At 36.9% G+C, this 19,135-nt stretch overlaps 1 protein-coding gene across 1 annotated transcript in view; it reads left to right on the forward strand.

The window, feature by feature from the left end:
• The first annotated feature begins 106 nt into the window (after positions 1 to 106).
• LOC131028580 (probable CoA ligase CCL7) overlaps positions 107 to 19,135 on the forward strand; it is a 123,511-nt gene continuing 104,482 nt past the window's right edge. The window contains exon 1 of the mRNA XM_057958891.2: positions 107 to 1,354. Coding sequence (XP_057814874.2) covers positions 332 to 1,354 — 1,023 coding nt within the window. The 5' untranslated portion in view covers positions 107 to 331. The remainder of the gene's footprint in view (positions 1,355 to 19,135) is intronic.

Genomic DNA, 19,135 nt, shown 5'->3' on the forward strand with positions numbered 1-19,135 from the left:
AAATATTAAAAAAAAACCTCTTTTAAGATCATAATTAGAATCTTGAACCAAAAAGATGCTCCAAACACCTATAAATTACAAAATTTTCCACTATAGTAAATAACTCTGAAAACACCTAAAATATTTTTCTAAAACGATTTACTTAAAAGCATAGTTTTAATCTACACGCTCTTGTTCGAATCCCACATATCTGGCGTGGGCGATCACAGACCTCTCATACAATTCTTGTGATTTGTTAGCCCTCATAGCTGACACAGGGTCTGCATCTTCAGTCAATCCATCATATAGCCGGTAGAATATTCATCTACACAGTGACTATTACTAATAATAAATGATGATGGAAAAGTGCGGTTATGGGAAGGATGGAATATTCAGATCCCTCCGCGCCCCATTCCTACTTCCAAAGGACGAGCATGCAAACATCGTCTCTTTCATGTTTAGAAATTCAGCAGCTTATGCTCATGAAATAGCATTGATTGATGCTGATTCTGGGGAGAAACTCTCTTTCAAAGATTTCCAAGACAAAGTACACCGGGTGGGCAGTGGATTATACCAACTTGGTATCAGGAAGGGGGATGTGGTTCTCATATTTGCCCCGAATTCCATTAATTTTCCTTTGTGTTTTCTGGGAATTATATCAATTGGGGCAGTGGCAACCACCGTGAATCCTCTGTATACCACTATGGAAGTCAACAAACAGGTGCAGGATTCCAAGACCAAGCTCATCGTTACAGTCCCCGAGCTCTGGGGTAAAGTCCAGGATTTGGGCTTACCCGCAATAATTATAGGGTCTCGTAAGGATGGTGATCTTAGTGGGTCTATGTCAGGTATACCAATCACTCTGTTTTCTGAAGTATTAAACATGGGAGCCCACAAGAGTCCACCTGTGGTTAGAATTAGGCAAAGAGACACGGCTGCATTGTTGTATTCCTCTGGGACTACTGGGATCAACAAAGGGGTAGTTTTGACTCATAGAAATTTTATGGCATCTGCCTTGATGGTGACCACCGACCAAGAAGCCAGGGGTGAGAGGCACTTGATTTGGTTATGTCTCCTTCCAATGTTTCATGTATATGGCTTGGCAGTTGTCACACTTGGTCAGCTTCAAAGAGGAAATGCTGTGGTTTCCATGGGTAAATTTGATTTTGTGCGGATGCTAAAGGTCATTCGAGACTATAAAGTTACACACTTGCCTATAGTGCCGCCCATTGTGATTGCACTTGCAAAGAGTAAGAAAACTCTTGCACAATATGATCTGTCTTCTCTCAAGGAAATCATCAGTGGAGCTGCACCACTTGGAAGGGATGTCATGGAGGAGAGTGCAACTAATATCCCTACAGCCGCTATTCTTCAGGTGAGTTACGTGGTCTCCATCTTTCAAGAGTTTTACACCTATGCTGTTTAACATTCTTTTCTGCATGTAAAATACCTTTTCTAGGAAAATTGGATTCTTGCTCAAGACCCTGATCTGGTACCTTGTCTATATTCATAAAATACGAAGTTATGAATTCCATTTTGAGCAATTCTAAGTTTCTTTACACAATAGCAAGAAATCTGTTTGTTATATTATTGTGAAATTTGGTAGCCTCTGTGCAAGAACTTGTCTCACATTAATATCAATTATTGAAACCTGTGGAGGTTGTTATGTCATGCCCCGACCATGTCATAATAAATTTAACCCAATGCAATATAATATTAATATTCATTATCCTTTTAAAGTAATCAGAAATAAATAAAATAATAAAATAATTAAGGAATATATATAAATACACTACTGCTGCTCAGAAGTGTGCCTTAATTAATAAGACTTCATACTTTCCTATAAGATTGAAAGCCAATATACCTTCCTTTGTTGCGAACCTTGAGCTTTCCCAGGCGGCAATCTGATCTTAATAAACCCTCAAGCAAAGTAGTTAATATCGGCCACGATGCTAAGAGGCATGCGATTAGTTTAAGGGAGGCAGCGGTTCATTGAGAAAAGACACCTCTCTTGAACGAAGGAGAAAGGATGTGGCTATTCAGCCTATCTTGAGAACTATAAAGAGGCAGGAAGTCTTTTAGAGAAGACATCGAAGAGATAAGATCTGAGATTGATAACTAATTCAGGCATACTGCATTTTGGTATTATAACTGTGATTTGGTATGGGTTTTATTGTGATATATATAGCATAATAAACCTTTTTTATATCTGCTCACTGCTGATTAATGATATGATGTTATTTTATGATTGTTTAATATATACCTAGAATACTTGACATTATATATATATTCTGTTTTTCAACCATGGTAGAGAAAATGAGGGATTACAGGAGGAGTACGGCAATGGGGTACTCTCCTAGGTTTGCCACCTCATGGTGGTGACCAAATGGTCCCATGAGGCCAAGGGGGTACAAAGGGTACTGCCAAATCATAATATATTCCAAATCATTGAGTGCAATGAAATTGCAAATTACACAGAATTGCAGTGAGGAAGAAATGAAGAGTTTCTTTTATTAGTAATTGATTTGTTAATGTTAACATGAATCAGAGGAGTCTTTTTTACTCTATGAATCATGTGCAGATTTACAGATGCAAAGGTGTAGCTTCCTTCCTAGAGGACCCTATCACCTGTTATGTAGAAGGCATGACTGTTTAGCTCCTAATTTAGGCCTATCTTTAACCAGGGAGAATAGTATCCCATTTTCAATTCATCTATGAACTATGGTAGACTTAATTTCTACTTTAAATCATTAGTTATAAGAATTTTTGGAAGATCAACCATTGTGCATATCAATGGTCCCTTACAATCTTGTTGATTTTGTTTGTTTATTGTGCTGCTTGAGGCATGGTTTCACCATGTTCCTACCGCCACATCCTTGCTGTAAGCACTGTTTGTTTCAGTTGATCTTGGCAATCGCTGCAAAGCTTTTTTATGTAGTTGGTCACCAACTTGATGCAATGTCCTTTCTCCATTGTGAGATCTATTTTTGTTTTTTGACCAAAATTGATTAATAGGAGTTATGGGTGCAGCTTAAATCTAATAAGGCTTGCATATCTATATTTAATTTTCATTTAAAGCAGAAGATTTTTGTTGATGTAGACTTCTCCAAGGGTTTTCTGCTGGTGTTGTGGCATTTTATACTTATTGATACCTTTTACTCCTGTACTATGTACTTCCGCTTGTTTGTTGTTTGGTTGATGCTTCTGATTGCTAGATTCCTGATTTTCTCCAAAAGTGCATTTATTGCATATAGGAAGCCTTGTATATAGTTCTTTGGATTTTTTGTTTCAAGGGATGACACCATAGATCAAAAACTTGGACTTGGAGAGTACTTGCAAGCCCAAATTTTTTGACTCGACAAAAACTCAACAACTTAAATAGTACTAAAATTTCTTATAAAAACATTTTTTTTTGCAAAATCAAATGAGTGTAGAAAACTGAGGAAGTGTTTTTTATTAAATTTGATTCTTGAATACATATGGATTACAAAATGGCATCATCATGCAAAGATGAATTGTGGAATTGGATACAATAGCTAGCTACTAACTAATAACTATTATGAATTTATGATGATTGTAAATTTCATATCTAGGCAACTTAAACATTATAGGTATTAAATCTTCCTCTTCCTTACCCTAGTGAAAAATTGGGAGGTAGAGGGTATGGTCCTCACACTCTATTTTGGCTCCCTACTTGGTGTAGAAGATCGTGCCTATGGATCCACCTTGTTGGTAGATGGTAGTTGCTCCTCCACCATATCAATGTTATCCAATCCAATCTTCCCTACTTCTACTACAGCCACATCCTCCATGGTTTGCCTCTTGAAATCAGCAATCTCATCCTCTGTAAACAAGGAGGCCTCATCATTTTGCATGGTCTAGTCATTGTAGGGATCAATCTCATCCAAATCAATTAGTTTATCTAGCTGGTGCCACACCTTTATTGTGCGAAGTTTAAGGTTATATTGCACAAAAACAAGATCATTGAGGCGTTGTTGAGTCAACTTATTATGTTTTGTTGTGTGAATGGTATCAAACAAGCTCCAATTGTGCTCACAACCAGAAGCATTACAAGGTTGAGACGAAATTCGGAGGGCTAGCCTTTGCAAATTTGGGGTATTTCCACCCAATCTTCCCACCAAGAACATGCAAATAAGATAATCAAGTTTTTGTAAATAAACAATATTCTATTAATAATTGTAATTTATAATTTGGAAGACATAATGCTTCACTTTTTCTTACTTGGTGTTTGAGTCTCTCCTCGTATAGCTAATTTCAAAGAAAACAACCTCCCCCTAGCTGCCTTATAACTTTGCAACTCTAGAATGATTAGGTCTCGCATTTCAATTGTAGATGTCATCCTCTCAATACATGTGGATAGGCCTTCCATAACCTCCCTATTATCATCCATGAAGCTATTAGAGAAGAACTTGAGGCTAAGATGGTACCTTGCTGCATGAATGGGTTGGTGGAGTTGATTGTTCCACCTCCAATCAATAATCTCCCAAATAAATGGAAATCTATTTGCATCTCTCATGTAATAATGTTGGATGGTCTCTTTGGCCCTACCCATTGCTTCATAGATATATCTCATTGCATTTCTCTCCCCATCCACTAAGTGCAAAAGCCTCTCTAACAATCACCTATAAAGTACAAAGTAGAAGCAAATTTAAATTACAACTTATAATGCAATTGAAAGAAAACTTTTAAAGTTTAAAATTAAAAGATTCAATTTGAAAATTAAGCTATGTTGAAGTTACCTTGACAATCTCTAATGCTCGAGTTGCAAAATCAACATCCATAATATTTTTTGTGATCCTTTCTCCATCAACCTTCTTTGAATAAGTTGAGTCTATCCATGGTGGACTCACAAACATCTGCTTCAAGGGATTCAATAAGCTAGTAATATTTTGTAGTGTTAGAAAATTAGTTGCAAAGTTTGTAGTCGATTGTACAAGCTCTTCCTTCTTGGTGTGATCTCTTACCAATTGAAGAACCTATGGGTGATTATATATATTTTGTTATCTCTCTTGCTTCTTTTACAATTGGTTTCACCCAATCTATTTTGCCTATGTCCTCCAAAAGAAGGTCGAGGCAATGAGCTGCACAAAGGGTCCAAAAAAGTGTTTGCCTCTCTTGAGGCAATCTTCCAGCCAACACATATGTCATCGCATTGTTAGTAACAATTTGAACCACATTTTGTGTGCTTATCTTTAAAACAATCTCCTCTAATGTCAAGCTCAAATTTTCTGCATTCTTTATTATGTTGGAGACATCAATTGACTTTAGAAAAACCATCTCACCATTTGAAGCCACTTAAAAATTGATGAGAGTGTGGTTTCTTCCTTTTGTCCAACCATTTGAAAGAATTGAGCATCCATACTTTCACCATTGCTTTTTTCATCCAATTGAGCACGAGTAAACACAGGCACAACTAATGTTGGTGAGGGTGGCATGGAGTCACAGACAGAGACTATGGCTGCTGAATCATCTAGGACCTACCTTAGATGCTTTTGTAGGAGGGATGCAGGCTCCTTGAAGCCATAGACTTGTAGTTATTGTTTTTATATTTGTGTGGATCATTTGATGTCTTGGATTTTATATTCCATGAGTTTTGTATACATTTGACAATATTTATATATCTAAGTTTGCTATTTCCTTCAACTACAATTTGCGTTTATACTTTTGTGTATCGATGTATATTTGTGTATGTGATCAAATTAGCTTTTATTTAATGATGTTGTGGTGCCTTTAAGGTTTATTAGATAAAGGGTGCATGAAACAAGTTTTAAATCCTTAAAAATCTCTAAATTTCTTGGGTTTTTCACTTTGTCGAGTCCTACCGAGTCTTAGCCCAGTTTTTTTGCCAAGTCTTCGTTGAGTTTTTTGTTGAGTCTTGAGTCTCGAGTCAAGTCACCCTTGCTGAGTCCGCGCCGAGTCTGAGTCTCTTTTCTATGCAAGGAATGCTTGCAAAATGGTATTTGAGGTGATTGATGCCTCCACTAAGCTTCTTAATGCGCCAAGTACAAATAACATTTCTCTGTACTTGTCCCATTATGTCATATTTTTAAGTGGGTTCATAGTTATCAAGGAGTTTCCTTCCAACAAGTTGACTTGCACTTGCTGAGTCTGAACTAGATGTAGAGACGGGGTCCTTTGTTTTTGGCATTGCATTTTTGGTGTATTTGGCTTTTTTTGGCAAGTGCGGTGAGTTTCTGTGCGGTGAGTAATCGAGAGTCTTGCAACTCATGAGTAAACCTATGAGTTGCTCGCAGAGGGAAAAAAACGGTGCGTACTCACCAACTTGGCGAGAACTCACCAAGTATGTAAACCATTGATAACATAGTGGTCTTTGCTATCATCATTTGGGTCATTTCAAACTATGGAGTTTCAAATATGGTCAACTGCATATCTAATGGAGAGAGTCCAACCACTAATTTTTTTCTAGTTTTACCTTTTCAGACTTCCCATTTGTCTAATTACTAATTAAGTAGTTACGAATCTAGCCTACACTCATTGTTAGACATCGAGTGTTTTTCTTAGTTATTGTTACATGGATTTGAATCCTTGTAATGTAAATTACAACATTCATTACTGGAACAGACCTTCATTTGACAATGGAGAATCAATTACATTTTCAAGACTGAAGAATAATCTCAAGATAAAGATCCAAGAAGGCTTCCAAATCAGGGTGCAAAAGAAGATGACATCACATAATTATGAGCTCAGAGTTGCAGCTTCTTTCACAATTTTTTTATTATGAATAAATGAACAAGTTAAAATTAATCAAACCCAAACAGAAAGTTTATTTTCTTTCTCTTTTCTCATTTGCCACCAATGGTATTGGAATGTGACAAGGGTTTAGCATATGAAAGGCATAAAAAGGACCATAGACAAGAAAAGTGTAATGTCCCCTTTTTGGGATGTTCCTAAATCTTGCTCTAAAATCACAAGTTCAAAAAAAAAAGAAATATAGTACATTCAAAATACAAACTTACCAATTAACAATTTTCTTTCCAACATAACTTTGGCTTAAACCCTACAATAATGTTAGTCAACATTTGAAATGTAATTCATAAGACCATTTATTTCCATAAGGGTTATGAATCCCACAACATATAAGTGAATATATATTATTAATCATCTTAATCTATTTAAATAAGATTCTATAATAAATTTTGTAATGGCTATTTGAACTTTAGAAACTAAAAAGCATCTATAGTTTCATTTCCCATAATCAACCATAATAGGGGTTGGAGAAGAAACACAATAAGGCGCTTAGAACATTTGCCACAACTAAGCCAAAGGCGCAGAGCATCGAACCAAGAGAACTCGACCCCTTGGCCCACAAGTGGCAAGAACTTGTCCATTCAACATGGGGTGGGCTACTTAGAAGGGGAACCCCTATATGCTCTCCCAATCGTGGCTCCACAATAGGGCCCTCGGAATGTTTGCCACAACTAAGCCCAAGGGTGGGGAGCGTCCAACCAAGACAACTCAACCCCTTGGTCCACAAGTGGCAAGAACATCCAACCAAGACAATTCCATCCAACTTGGGGTGGTCTACTTAGAAGGGGAACCCATATCTGCTCTCCCAATTGTGGTTCCTCCCTAATCCATAAATGATTGCTTGTAGGAGAATAAATAGATAAATTAAATCAATAATTTGAGAATTAGATAGTTTAGTAATTCTTCTTGCATAACTATATCAAATTACATATTCAAATATATTTTAGACATTAGCATCTTATCGTATACCACAATACTTGTCAATCACAAATCTGCTGTTTCTGAATGCAGACTTCTTATATCAGATCAGGTCAAATTCCTTGATGAATGCAGATTCTACGTATAAGAACTTCTGCTTGATTCGATTTCCTTGATGATTTGATCCTTGGATTCCACCCAGATCTTAAAATTCCTTATCTAGTTCCAGCAAGGAATAAGTATTGCTTTCATACCTTATATCATTTTCCAGACATAAACTTTTTAATTCCAGGCTGACAATAGCAAGTCAGATTTCTGCCTTTTATTGGCTTATTTCCAGTGTTACCTGGGGATGTGTTTTCTGGAAAAAATCTGGCATCCCGAAAATGGAAAAGTCCAGGGGACGGGGGGCAGCAGGGTATGCCTCCTCATGTATTATCTATTACACAACATCATGTATATGAATTTATGAATTTCAACTCTCATTTGAACTCTCAATTCAACTCAATTGCTATGTATAATGTATATGATGAATGATTTATCAATGTTATCATATGAATATTTGAAATTTTCCTTTATATTTGAAATTTTCCCTATTTTTTATATAGCTGTCCCCCGTCCCCCAAAATGGCAAAAAAATTATCGTCCTGGAAACTCGTTTCCCTGTATATGATGAATGATTTATCAATGTTATCATATGAATATTTGAAATTTTCCTTTATATTTGAAATTTTCCCTATTTTTTATATAGCTGTCCCCCGTCCCCCAAAATGGCAAAAAACTTATCGTCCTGGAAACTCGTTTCCCTGTCCCCCCTTCCCCCATCTGGGAAACTCGGGGTAACATAGCTTATTTCCTTATTTAATATTGAATGCTTTTTTTATTCCTATTCCAGGTGGGTCTGATTTTCTGATTATAGATTTAATGTTTCCTCTTCTTATTACTATTTCATTTGATGCCCCCTCAAGTGAGGCATCAACTCCTCTTTATATATTTCATTTTTGGAAGTGTCATGTCTTCTAGTTTTGAAAAATACACCTGTTCATTTGCTGCCTTTTCCTTTCAGCCGCTGCTGTTCAAGGGTCATTGCTTCTTATTCTTTATTTATTCGTTGCTAGTAATAATACCTTTTTACTATTCTCAATCGGCCTCGTCTATAATCTTTGAAGTCTTGGTCGGCCTTTTGTATTTTCATTAATTACATCGCCTAGGGTTATTTGGGAGGTCGGCCCCCTTTGAGTTTCTATTAATTTTTTTTGGCTGAACTTCATTTATTAAAGCTGCAATTTGATTCACAGGACAGGGGCATGACAAAAGGCCATCTAGTATGGAAGGAAAGTTACAGCAAAACTTGACTCTCATACAATGAGATGGAAATATGCATTTTAAATGGGAACCATATTGAATCATTTAAGAAAAGCAGCATAGAACAGCTTGGAAAATAAACATACATGCAAGATTCTAGTAAGTCCTAATCAACATTATCAGTTTGATTTCACTAACCTGCAATGGATGGACCTATCAAAATGCCGTGGTGATTTCTGTAACCAAATGAGATGAAGAGAAAAATTCCAGAGGAACACCTAAAATTTGTAATTATAAATGAAAAGTGGCTCTTCTTTTCTAGAAGCAAGCCAAGATAGAAAATATTCACAATTGGGAGCTCCTATCTTCTACACCGGCCATCAAGTGTAGAAAGAAAGTTTCATCAAAAGGAATCTTATACAATGAGATGGAAACATGCATTTCAAACGGGAACCATATTCAGTCTTTCAAGAAAGGCAAGATCGAACAGCTAGCCAATCAAACATATATGCAAGATTCTAGTAAGCCCTAGTCAACATTTACCAGTCTGATTTCACCAACCTACAAAGGATGGACCTATCTAAATGCCATGGTGGTCTCTCTCTAACCAAAACAGATGAGAAAATTCCGTGTTCGAACCCAAAATCTAAATTTAAAAAAGAAATTAGTGGATTTTCTCTTCTAGGAGCAAGCAAGAACATAAAATATTCACAACTGGCAGTCCTATTGTCGAGAGGTAATCCAAACTTTAAATTAAATAAAGTGGTGGACTGTCTTCCATAGGCAAGCCCAAAATATGAAGTTAACAAACTGGTGGCACCTATCTTATACAGTAAAGCACAATATCTGAAATAAACAAGATGTTGTCTCTCATCTTCTATATAAAAAGACTAAACTCTGAAAGATGTGAAATTGACCTCCTTTTCTTTTCCTCTTCCTTCATCTTAAAAGCTAAGAATATAGATCCATTAATTTGTCTTGCCCTAGATTCACACTCTCTATTAGTATTTACTTAAAAATATGAAAGAGATAATGAACAAAATGCATTTATTTTGTATTTGTCCTTTTTCTGCAATCATGGAAATGGAAACACACAGGAGAAGGGATTTTCATTGTTCACCATGCACACAATCAAATATATTGCAACATTTCATTTATCAGCAAAGCGAATTTGAAAGCCCATGAACAAACCAAGAAGACAGGGGAAGAAGGCCATGAAAAGACAAACTCCAGCACTTTAAACTTACTTTTCTACTTGCCGGAAAATTAGAATAAAAATATGCTATGTGGAACTGATTTCGCAAAGGTCAAGATTGAATTAATATGTATGTGAGAAAGCATATTTTCTTTCATCTGCAAGCTCATCACTCTCACACACTTCCTAAGGGCTTCCATTTTCCCAAAACATGAAAACTGAAAATCTAGAAACCTTGAAACTCTTTCTGTAATTGAATTGCCATGAAAAGGAATAAGGTCCTTCTTAGTTTGCCACTTTCTTAGCCTAGGGTCCGCTTAACCTAATATTTTACTGTATGTTTTTAAACGTTTTGAGTACCCTTGACCTCCTTTGGTTATTTGGTCATTTGTGGTCATTAATATAATTTCTTATTTGCCATTTTCCCATAAGTCTCCCTGGCTGCACAAGGACATATTACTTGCTACTTTTTTGGATGGGCATTCCATTTTTTGCTATGTGGAACTGATTTCTAAACAAGCTTGAAAATATGCTTTGCACTTGGGGAAACAATTTTTGTCTTTGGCTGACAAGATTCAAGTTGTGAACCACATATTTTTTGCTTCACGTATGTATTATTCTTTCTGTTGGATGCCCTTAAAAATAATGTGAATCGTATATTTCTTGCTTCACGTGTATTTCTCTTACTAGATGCCTTCAAAAGGTTATGAAAACTTAAACAGAATCATCCCTCACTTCTCATGGTCTAATTGGAGTATCCATCTTAAAGATAAGGGTTTGAGATGGTTGGACCTAGAACTAAAGGGGTTTTCTTGGAAACTTCAGATTTCGTGATTTAGAAAAGGAACAAAAATTTGGACTCATTCTATATTAGTTCCTGTTTAATTCAAAAAATATTTGTAGCACTTGCCTTTATCAATTAATTTTTAGAATCTTTCAAACTAAAATAAATATTTATCTTTTAAAAAATTAACATATAATTTTTTTTTAATAAAAAATATTTTTAAAATGAATAATTGACAATGTGATTAGCTTTTTACAGCTTTCACGACTTAAGAAAAAAAAATACTAATAATACTGTTTATATTACATTTTATAACAATAAAATATGTCGACACCAGCTGCCCTCTTTTGTCCTCGTAATTGAGGTGCCTAGTATTAGTTAATTAATTACCTATGTCAGGCTTGATACGGTGATCAGATACTAGGGAACTGACTGAATTGTCAGCTGAGTATTTAAAACAGAGTCAGTGGTCACATGAACATGACCGGAAAGATTGTTTTTTTCCTCTCGCTGTACGGACATGATTCCTGTAATAAGATATTAAAGAATTAAATGATAATAATATGATCGTACATTAAAATATAGATTCTTGGAGGATTATATTCCTGTCCTCGCCGCTGCAACTAGATTTTGAAGCATTAGTCGAAATTTAGTTTGAAGGCGGGACAGGTTTTTTTTGACAAGATTCCTTGAAAGATTGCGCTAAAATCCAACAATCTTCCTTTTTATGTATTGTAACTGTGATCCACTGTCAATTGGTTTAGCTAAAATTTTAGGCACTGGCTATGCGGGGGATTATTTGCACTCGCCATAGCCATCTCTTGCATGGACGTACTGCCGTCCTTCAACTGCCTCTCTGCCGGAATGCGTACGAACTATCCAAGGTAGACTCTTCCATAGCTGTCCCCAACATGGGCTTCTAAAATCGCAGTACAGAGTCAATAGCATGAAAATGGCGAGCAAGTTTTGTTTATTTTTTTTTATGTTTGATTGTATTTTAAAATTTATTTAATATCTTTCTTTATAATTTTTTATCTAAGGCTAAATGGGTCTTGATTAATTATATAATTCTAGTGAACGACTATGTCGACGTGCAGGAGATTGGGGCTGCAACCCAGAGACTTCAGGCAGAATGACAGGCCGAGATTTTATGCAAACCCAAGTTTCAGAACATGGACGAAACCTAAGTGGGCTTGGGAGGATCAAAACATAGTGTTGGGGTTTGGTGCAGATGACAGGACAAATGGTAGATGGAGAAAGGACTTTCACCGATCCAAAAGCGATCACCATAACAGTTTTAATAATCGTAGTACCAACATGGCAAGTGCTAAGACAGACTGGCGGAAGATTCGTGAAAAGGAATGGAGGCCAAAGAAGATCCCCAGATCAGAGCCAATGGAAAAGGTAAAACCTAAACCAGTGGAATTCCAAAAACTGTCTTTCTTTCTAGATTGCAAGAGTTGGAATGATTTAGTTGCATTTTTTAGAGAAAGGGGTTTCTTTCTGAAATGCTTTGGGGACTGGCCAGTTGTGTGTCGTATTAAGAAATGGTGTGAGGAGAAGTGGCCCTTCAATGTGGAGATTAAGACAATGCCAAACAAGTTTTTTTTGATCATTACGGAGAATAACAAAGATAAGAACTGGGTACTAAATAATGGGCCTTTTTTCTTGGGAGGCAGAGGTTTATACATCAGAGATTGGGAATCAAATTTCAATCCCATTAAGGCCTCTGTGGATGAGGTTCCCATCTGGCCGTGCCTCTATAATCTTCCAAGGGAGTATTGGAACGGGGAGACTTTCCAAATGATTAGGAATAAACTAGGGTTTTATCTCAAATCAGATGAAGCTATTGAAAAGGAAGATTTTAGTTTGTACGCGAGAATTTGTGTCGGTTGGAAACCTCACTTCCTATTACCGGCATGGTTAGAAATAAATACAAATGCAGGTTGTTGGCTGCAATAGATTGAGGTTGAAGATCAACTGGAAAGATCCTCGGTGTGCAACAAGGAAGGTCACACAGAGGATGCATGTTTGATCGGCCCCAAGGGCAAGTTTGTTGAGTCCTCACTTGAAGATAGAGTTGCACATTTTGTCGGGGTGAATAAGGAGCCAGGTCAGGCACATACACTGGATAATGGGGCTTCGGCTTCTCTGGTGGTGTCAGAGAAGGGGGAAAAAGGATCAAGTGCAGGAAATGTACAAAGGGATGATAAGGAAGGAGGGAACAAGTTTGCAAACCAGCTAGATGCTACGTACTTAGTGGAAAAAGCCCTCAACAAGGTCGAAGCTGCTATGAATGTACTTGATGTGAGTATTGAAGGTTCTCGGACGGTTTGGCATGCCGAATGTGACCGGTTGCAAGAACAGGTGCAGTGTGCTAGCTTGGTTAATGAAGCAAGGGCTGAGCCAAATGAAGGCGAAGAAGATATTCCATGGGAAGACGATGAGGAGGATTGAGGAGCTTTTGATGAAGAGGACATTTTAAAGAGTTGGACCATCCATTAGTCTGACTCCCAACTTGACAAAGTTGGTATAGGTGAAAAGAAGTCCAGAGGAAGGAAACCTAACAGAATCCAGATTGCCATGGTTGGGAATAGTAAAGGTCAATCCAAACTTTCAATAGGGAAGGGAAGCCCCTTTCTTGAAGGAAAATGAAACTCATAAGCTAGAATGTCAGGGGCTACATTGCCCTTGACAAGCATCGTCTGATCAAGCGTGTGTTTGAACAGATGAAACCGGATCTAGTTTGCTTTCAAGAAACCAAGTTGAGTTTGGAGGAGACTGAAGGATGGATGAATGCCTGGAGGTCTTGGGTAGGGATTTTCTCGAGTGTTGTGGGTTCCTTAGGTGGGCTTGGTATCATTTGGAACCTTGCTCTCATTTAGGTGGATGAACTCATAAATTCGCACTCATGGCAATTGTGCAAAATCCATGCTTATGACATAAATTGCGATTTCTTTTTGATTAATGTCTATGGTCTAGCAAGAGCTAATTTGCAATTGGAAACATGGAAACAAATGTCTATGATTTTGAGTAATTTGTCTTAGGATTTGGTGATGCTTGAGGGAGATTTCAACACCATCTTGGAATCAGAAGATAAGGAGGTAATGTGGGAATTATTGCTTCTCAAGTGGGCTTCCAAAACTTTGTTTCTGACAATGGTTTGCGAGAAGTAAAGACTAACAAGGGGTCTTCAATTGGTTTAATTGTAGAGTTGGAAGGGAGCACATTGCTGAGAAATTAGACAGATTTTGTTTGGGTGGTAATTGGGCGCTTCTAAGCCCTTAATTTTTGAAGTGGGGGTCAATCCGATGGTTGCTTCTGATCATCTTCCTATTGAGATTTTGATATGTCAAGATAGTGCTCCGATTTGATGCCCCTTTAAATTTGAAAATATGTGGTTAAGGGACTCTATGTTGAAAGAATTAATCAACTCTTGGTGGTTGGAAGAACCAATGGTTCATGGATCGTGGGCTTTCAAGTTCTTTAAAAAATTGCAACATCTTAAAGGGAAGCTAAAGGAATGGAACCTGGTTAAGTTTGGGAATATCTTTGTGAATAGAAATGAAGTAGAAGTAGAGCTTAAAGACCCAGAGATGGCTATTATGGACCAAGGTATGGCAAAGGAAGCTTTCAATAAGGAAAAGATCCTTAAATCCAAATACAATGAAATTCTGGCCATAGAAGAGGTGTATTGGAAGCAAAAGTCTCGAGAAGGTTGGTTAAAGGAAGGTGATAAAAACACAGTTTTTCCATAATTCGGTTAAGGTCAGGAGATCTTGGAACAAGGTGACCTCAATCAAGAAGAGAGAAAATGTTGTATTGGATAAGATGGAGGATATTAATAAGGAAGCAGTTGATTTTTTCACAGAACTACTTACAAAGAACTAGAGCTTAGATTCTCGGCACCAAGACACACTTTTGGATAATATTCATCATGTCATCTTTGACAGTCAGAACTAAATCCTTTGTAAACCCATCTTGTTTGAAGAGGTGAGACATGCTGTTTTTTCGATGGTGGGAGACAAGGCTCTGGGGCCTGATGGGTTTCCAATGTTTTTTTACCAACAGTTTTGGGATGTGGTAGACCATGATGTCTGGTAGGTGGTGGAAGAGGCGAGTGTTAATGTTAGAGTTGCGAAAGAACTGAATTTTACCTTTCTTGCTTTGATCCCCATAGTCGAGAAACCAGTCTCCTTTGGTGACTTTAGACCTATTTCTCTTTGCAACGTGCTATATAAGGTGATTGCAAAAGTTATTATGAATAGATTAAAACCTCTCTTGAAGTTTATTATTTCAGAGGAGCAGAGTGGAATTGTTCCGGGAACAATTGTGGAAGGCATCATAATAGCACATGAAGCTATTCATTCAATTAAGAAAACAAAGGTTGAGCGAATGTTAATCAAATTGGATATTAGGAAAGCATATGATATGGTGGACCGAGATTCCCTTTTTCTGTTCTGGAGAGGTTTGGCTTTTCTTCTCATTGGATTAATTGGGTGAAGGCGTGTATTCATGGGCTGTGGATATCTGTCTTAGTCAATGGGAGCCCGCAAGGTTTCTTTCAAGCGTCTCGAGGTTTGAGGCAAGGGGATCCTCTCTCCCCCTTCCTCTTCATTTTGTTGGCTGAGGCTCTGGGAAGATTTATTCAACAATTGTGATGTGAGAGCAAGTGGAAAGGTGTTCTTGTTGCAACTGGTGTTGATGCGGTCACTCATCAACAATTCGCTGATGGTACAATTCTCTTTGGGGATGCCTCGCTAAAGGAAGCCCGTATCATTAAAAAAACTTAATATTTTATGTGAAGCATCTGGGCAATAGGTTAACTGGAACAAAACACACATTTTCTTTTTTAATATTGATCTGAGAAAGCAAAGAGAAATAGTTAGAATTTTGGGTGTCAAAGCTGGTTCTCTCTCGGACAGATTCTTGGGCACCCCGTTGTTTGGGGGTCCAAATAGGACGAATATGTGGCATAGACCTATGGATAGATGTGTTAACAAATTAGATGGTTGGAAGTGTAAATGGCTCACATCGGTTGGTAGGTTATTGTTGCTAAAATCAGTTTTATCTGCCATGTCGATATATTCCATGATGTGTTTCAAAGTCCTGAACAAAATTGTAAGAAGTATCAACCAACTCATGAGGAAATTCTTTTGGAATGGTAAGAGTGAGCAAGATAAAATTCCATTGGTTGCATGGGATAAAGTGTATCAACCAAAATTGGCAGGTGGTGCAGGTTTGAGGAAGTGGTGCTTTTTGAATGAAGGTATGGGTGCAAAATTGATATGGCAGATGTATACTCTTTCAAGAACTGATCAAGCAACTACTTGTAAATTTGCTACCAATTATTTGTAGGGTATTGTTAGAGATTGGTGGACCAACAAATCTAATGCAGAAAAGGATGCAAAAGTCTATCAGAAGGTCATAACCCAAGTAGTTGTTAATCCTCAAACAGGGCAAATTGCCCATAGGCAAAAACATCTTGATCCTCTCAAATGCCTAATGGATAAAATGGTTAATGAATTTTGTGTTGAAGCTGTCAACAAAAAAGAAAGAATTATAAAAAACATTTGACAAATGAAATGTTGTGATCTGAAAGACTTACAAAATACTCAAATGACTTCAGAGAACTTCTATATCAATTAAGGGATGGAAAGAAGATTGGAATGGCAAAAACAAAATATCTTGAAGGACTGCCATACAATCTTTCAGATAGAGTGATGGGGTATCTTGACCTACGCAATCTTACTCTACAAGATTGTCCTATTACTGGTTTGATTCAATTTGCTAAAGATCATATATTGAAATTTATAGATGATTGTAAATATCAACATAAGTTTACAAAACATGAGGCGCAAAGGATTGTCTCTATTTTCATTGATTCCTATGGATGTAACCCCTTTACAAAATCACAACGCAAAATCCATAAGAAACGTAGGAAGAGCAAAGTCCATTTCCACAAAAGGACTTTCAGAAAAAGAAATTCTTATGTACCCAAGAACAAATATTTGCGCAAACGCTCTCATCCTCGCCCACAAAGCCAAAAGATTATCTGTTATATCTGTAACAAACCAGGGCACAAAGCACTAGACTGTTCTTGTAAAAACAAAGCAGTAAAAGTAGTATATTTTGATCCTTCAACAACAACATGGTGTGATGTTGTAGAGGAAGAAGATCTTTATCTGCAAGATAATATCTATGAACCTATTATTGAAGAAATCGAAGAAGAAGTAGATGAAGAAAATGAAGCTGCTTAGACGACCTTGCTACTACACTACAAGAAATTGAAAAGCAACTAGAAGATACAGAGCCTGATGAATTCCCCACTGTATTGATGAACTAGACAAGATGGGAAAAAAGAAGGGGATATCAAGGAAGAGGGCGCAACAACAGATGTAATTTACCTTTTCAGCAACATTAGCCAAGGCCACATGTTATGACTTACCAGCCATCATTCCAACAGTCAACCCTGTACTATCAAGACCTCCAAAGAGAATTCCAAGAATTCAGCCCTTTCAAAGAAGAGATGCCTCAAGTATGTATAAATCCATCGGCATTTACTCCTTTAATAGTAGAAAGAGGAGAAAGAAAATTTAATAAAAATTCTATGCCTGAGGGTCCCTATTATACGAGCCATTTCTCAATTCTCTCAAGAACAACCATGTCTCAGAATGACTGACTGTGATATTCAATTTTGTCCATCTGTGATTATTGAAGAAGAATTAGATGTCCCTAGTACATCCTACTCTGGTCTAAACCATAATCGATTCATTTCTTGCATCCAAGAAGAATATGGAGATGAAAATGAACAATTCCCTCCATTTATAGATGATCCTGCAAATGTTCGAATGGTTATGTTTGTCCCACCAGAACCCAAGCCACAATATTTAGTACATCTCCTTATAGGAAAATTTTCTCTATACATAAGTGTGATAATAAATGACAAGCAGTATGACGCTCAGTTTGATATTGGAGCATCTCTATCCTTTTGTAAATAACAAGTTCTTAACATTTGGGAGCAACTGACTCAGAAAACTACATACACTGCTTGTGATGTCCAAGGGAATGAACCCAGCTGTGACAAGTACAGTCATCAATAAGTAGTAGAATTGGAAGGAAATAATTTTAAATGTGACTTCTTTGCCATGAAACAAATGCCTATAGATGTGCTATTAGGAGGAAATTTTATTGATAGATATACACCTTATGGTTGCACCAAGAAGAGTATCATGTTTACTTTGAATGGTGAAAAAAAAAGTACTCGAAGACTTATATATCCATCTGAAACATATCCAACCATAAGCAGGATCCAGACAGTTGAACCTCTACCATAATTGAAAGCTGCTATTATTAAAGATGTCTGCTCAGAAGATCCTCAGAAGTTTTGGGACAAGGAGATGCCAGAGATGGAGATAAAAATAAAACACGATTCTAAGATCAAAAGTGGGAAAAAGATACCAATTCCAGCTCATGACTATCTAGATATGCAAGAAGCAATCGAAGAACTCAAAAGAGGGAAGTATATTGTGCACTCTCAATCTGATTTTAACTGTTATGTGTTTATGGTTTGTAAAGAATCTAAAAAAAGAAGGAAAAAAAAAGAACGGTTATAAATTATAGGCCATTAAATGCAATCACATTCCCTTCCCTTATCCAATTCCAGAGAAGACTTATTTACTAGTAAAGGTTGCTAATGCAAAAGTCTTCTCTCAATTTGATTGCAAATCAGGTTTCTACTAGATCAGAGTGAAGAAAGAAGACCAATATAAGACTACATTCAGCTGCCCTTTTGGACATTATGAATGGACATCGATGCCTTTTGGTTTAATGAATGCTCCTTATTTCCAGGAAAGGATGGATAAATTTTTTTGTGGCTGTGAAGATTTCTTATGTGTATATATAGATGATATTCTTATTTTTAGTAAAGACTTTGATGAGCATAAGTCTCATCTAGAAATCTTTTATAAGCGAGCTTTAAATTCAGGGATTGTCTTGTCCCTCTCTAAAAACCAAACCAAAAATGGGTCCAAATCTTGAAACATAAGTATTTGGATTCAATTGGTAGAGAAAGAATCTTCACAATTCGTGACCCCCTGAGAGGATCTGCAGTGTGGAATTTTTTTACTGTCTTGCAGGAAAGTGATTACAGATCACATCACATG

The sequence above is a fragment of the Cryptomeria japonica genome, chromosome 8, assembly GCF_030272615.1.
Source record: "Cryptomeria japonica chromosome 8, Sugi_1.0, whole genome shotgun sequence".
Taxonomy (NCBI): Eukaryota; Viridiplantae; Streptophyta; class Pinopsida; order Cupressales; family Cupressaceae; genus Cryptomeria; species Cryptomeria japonica.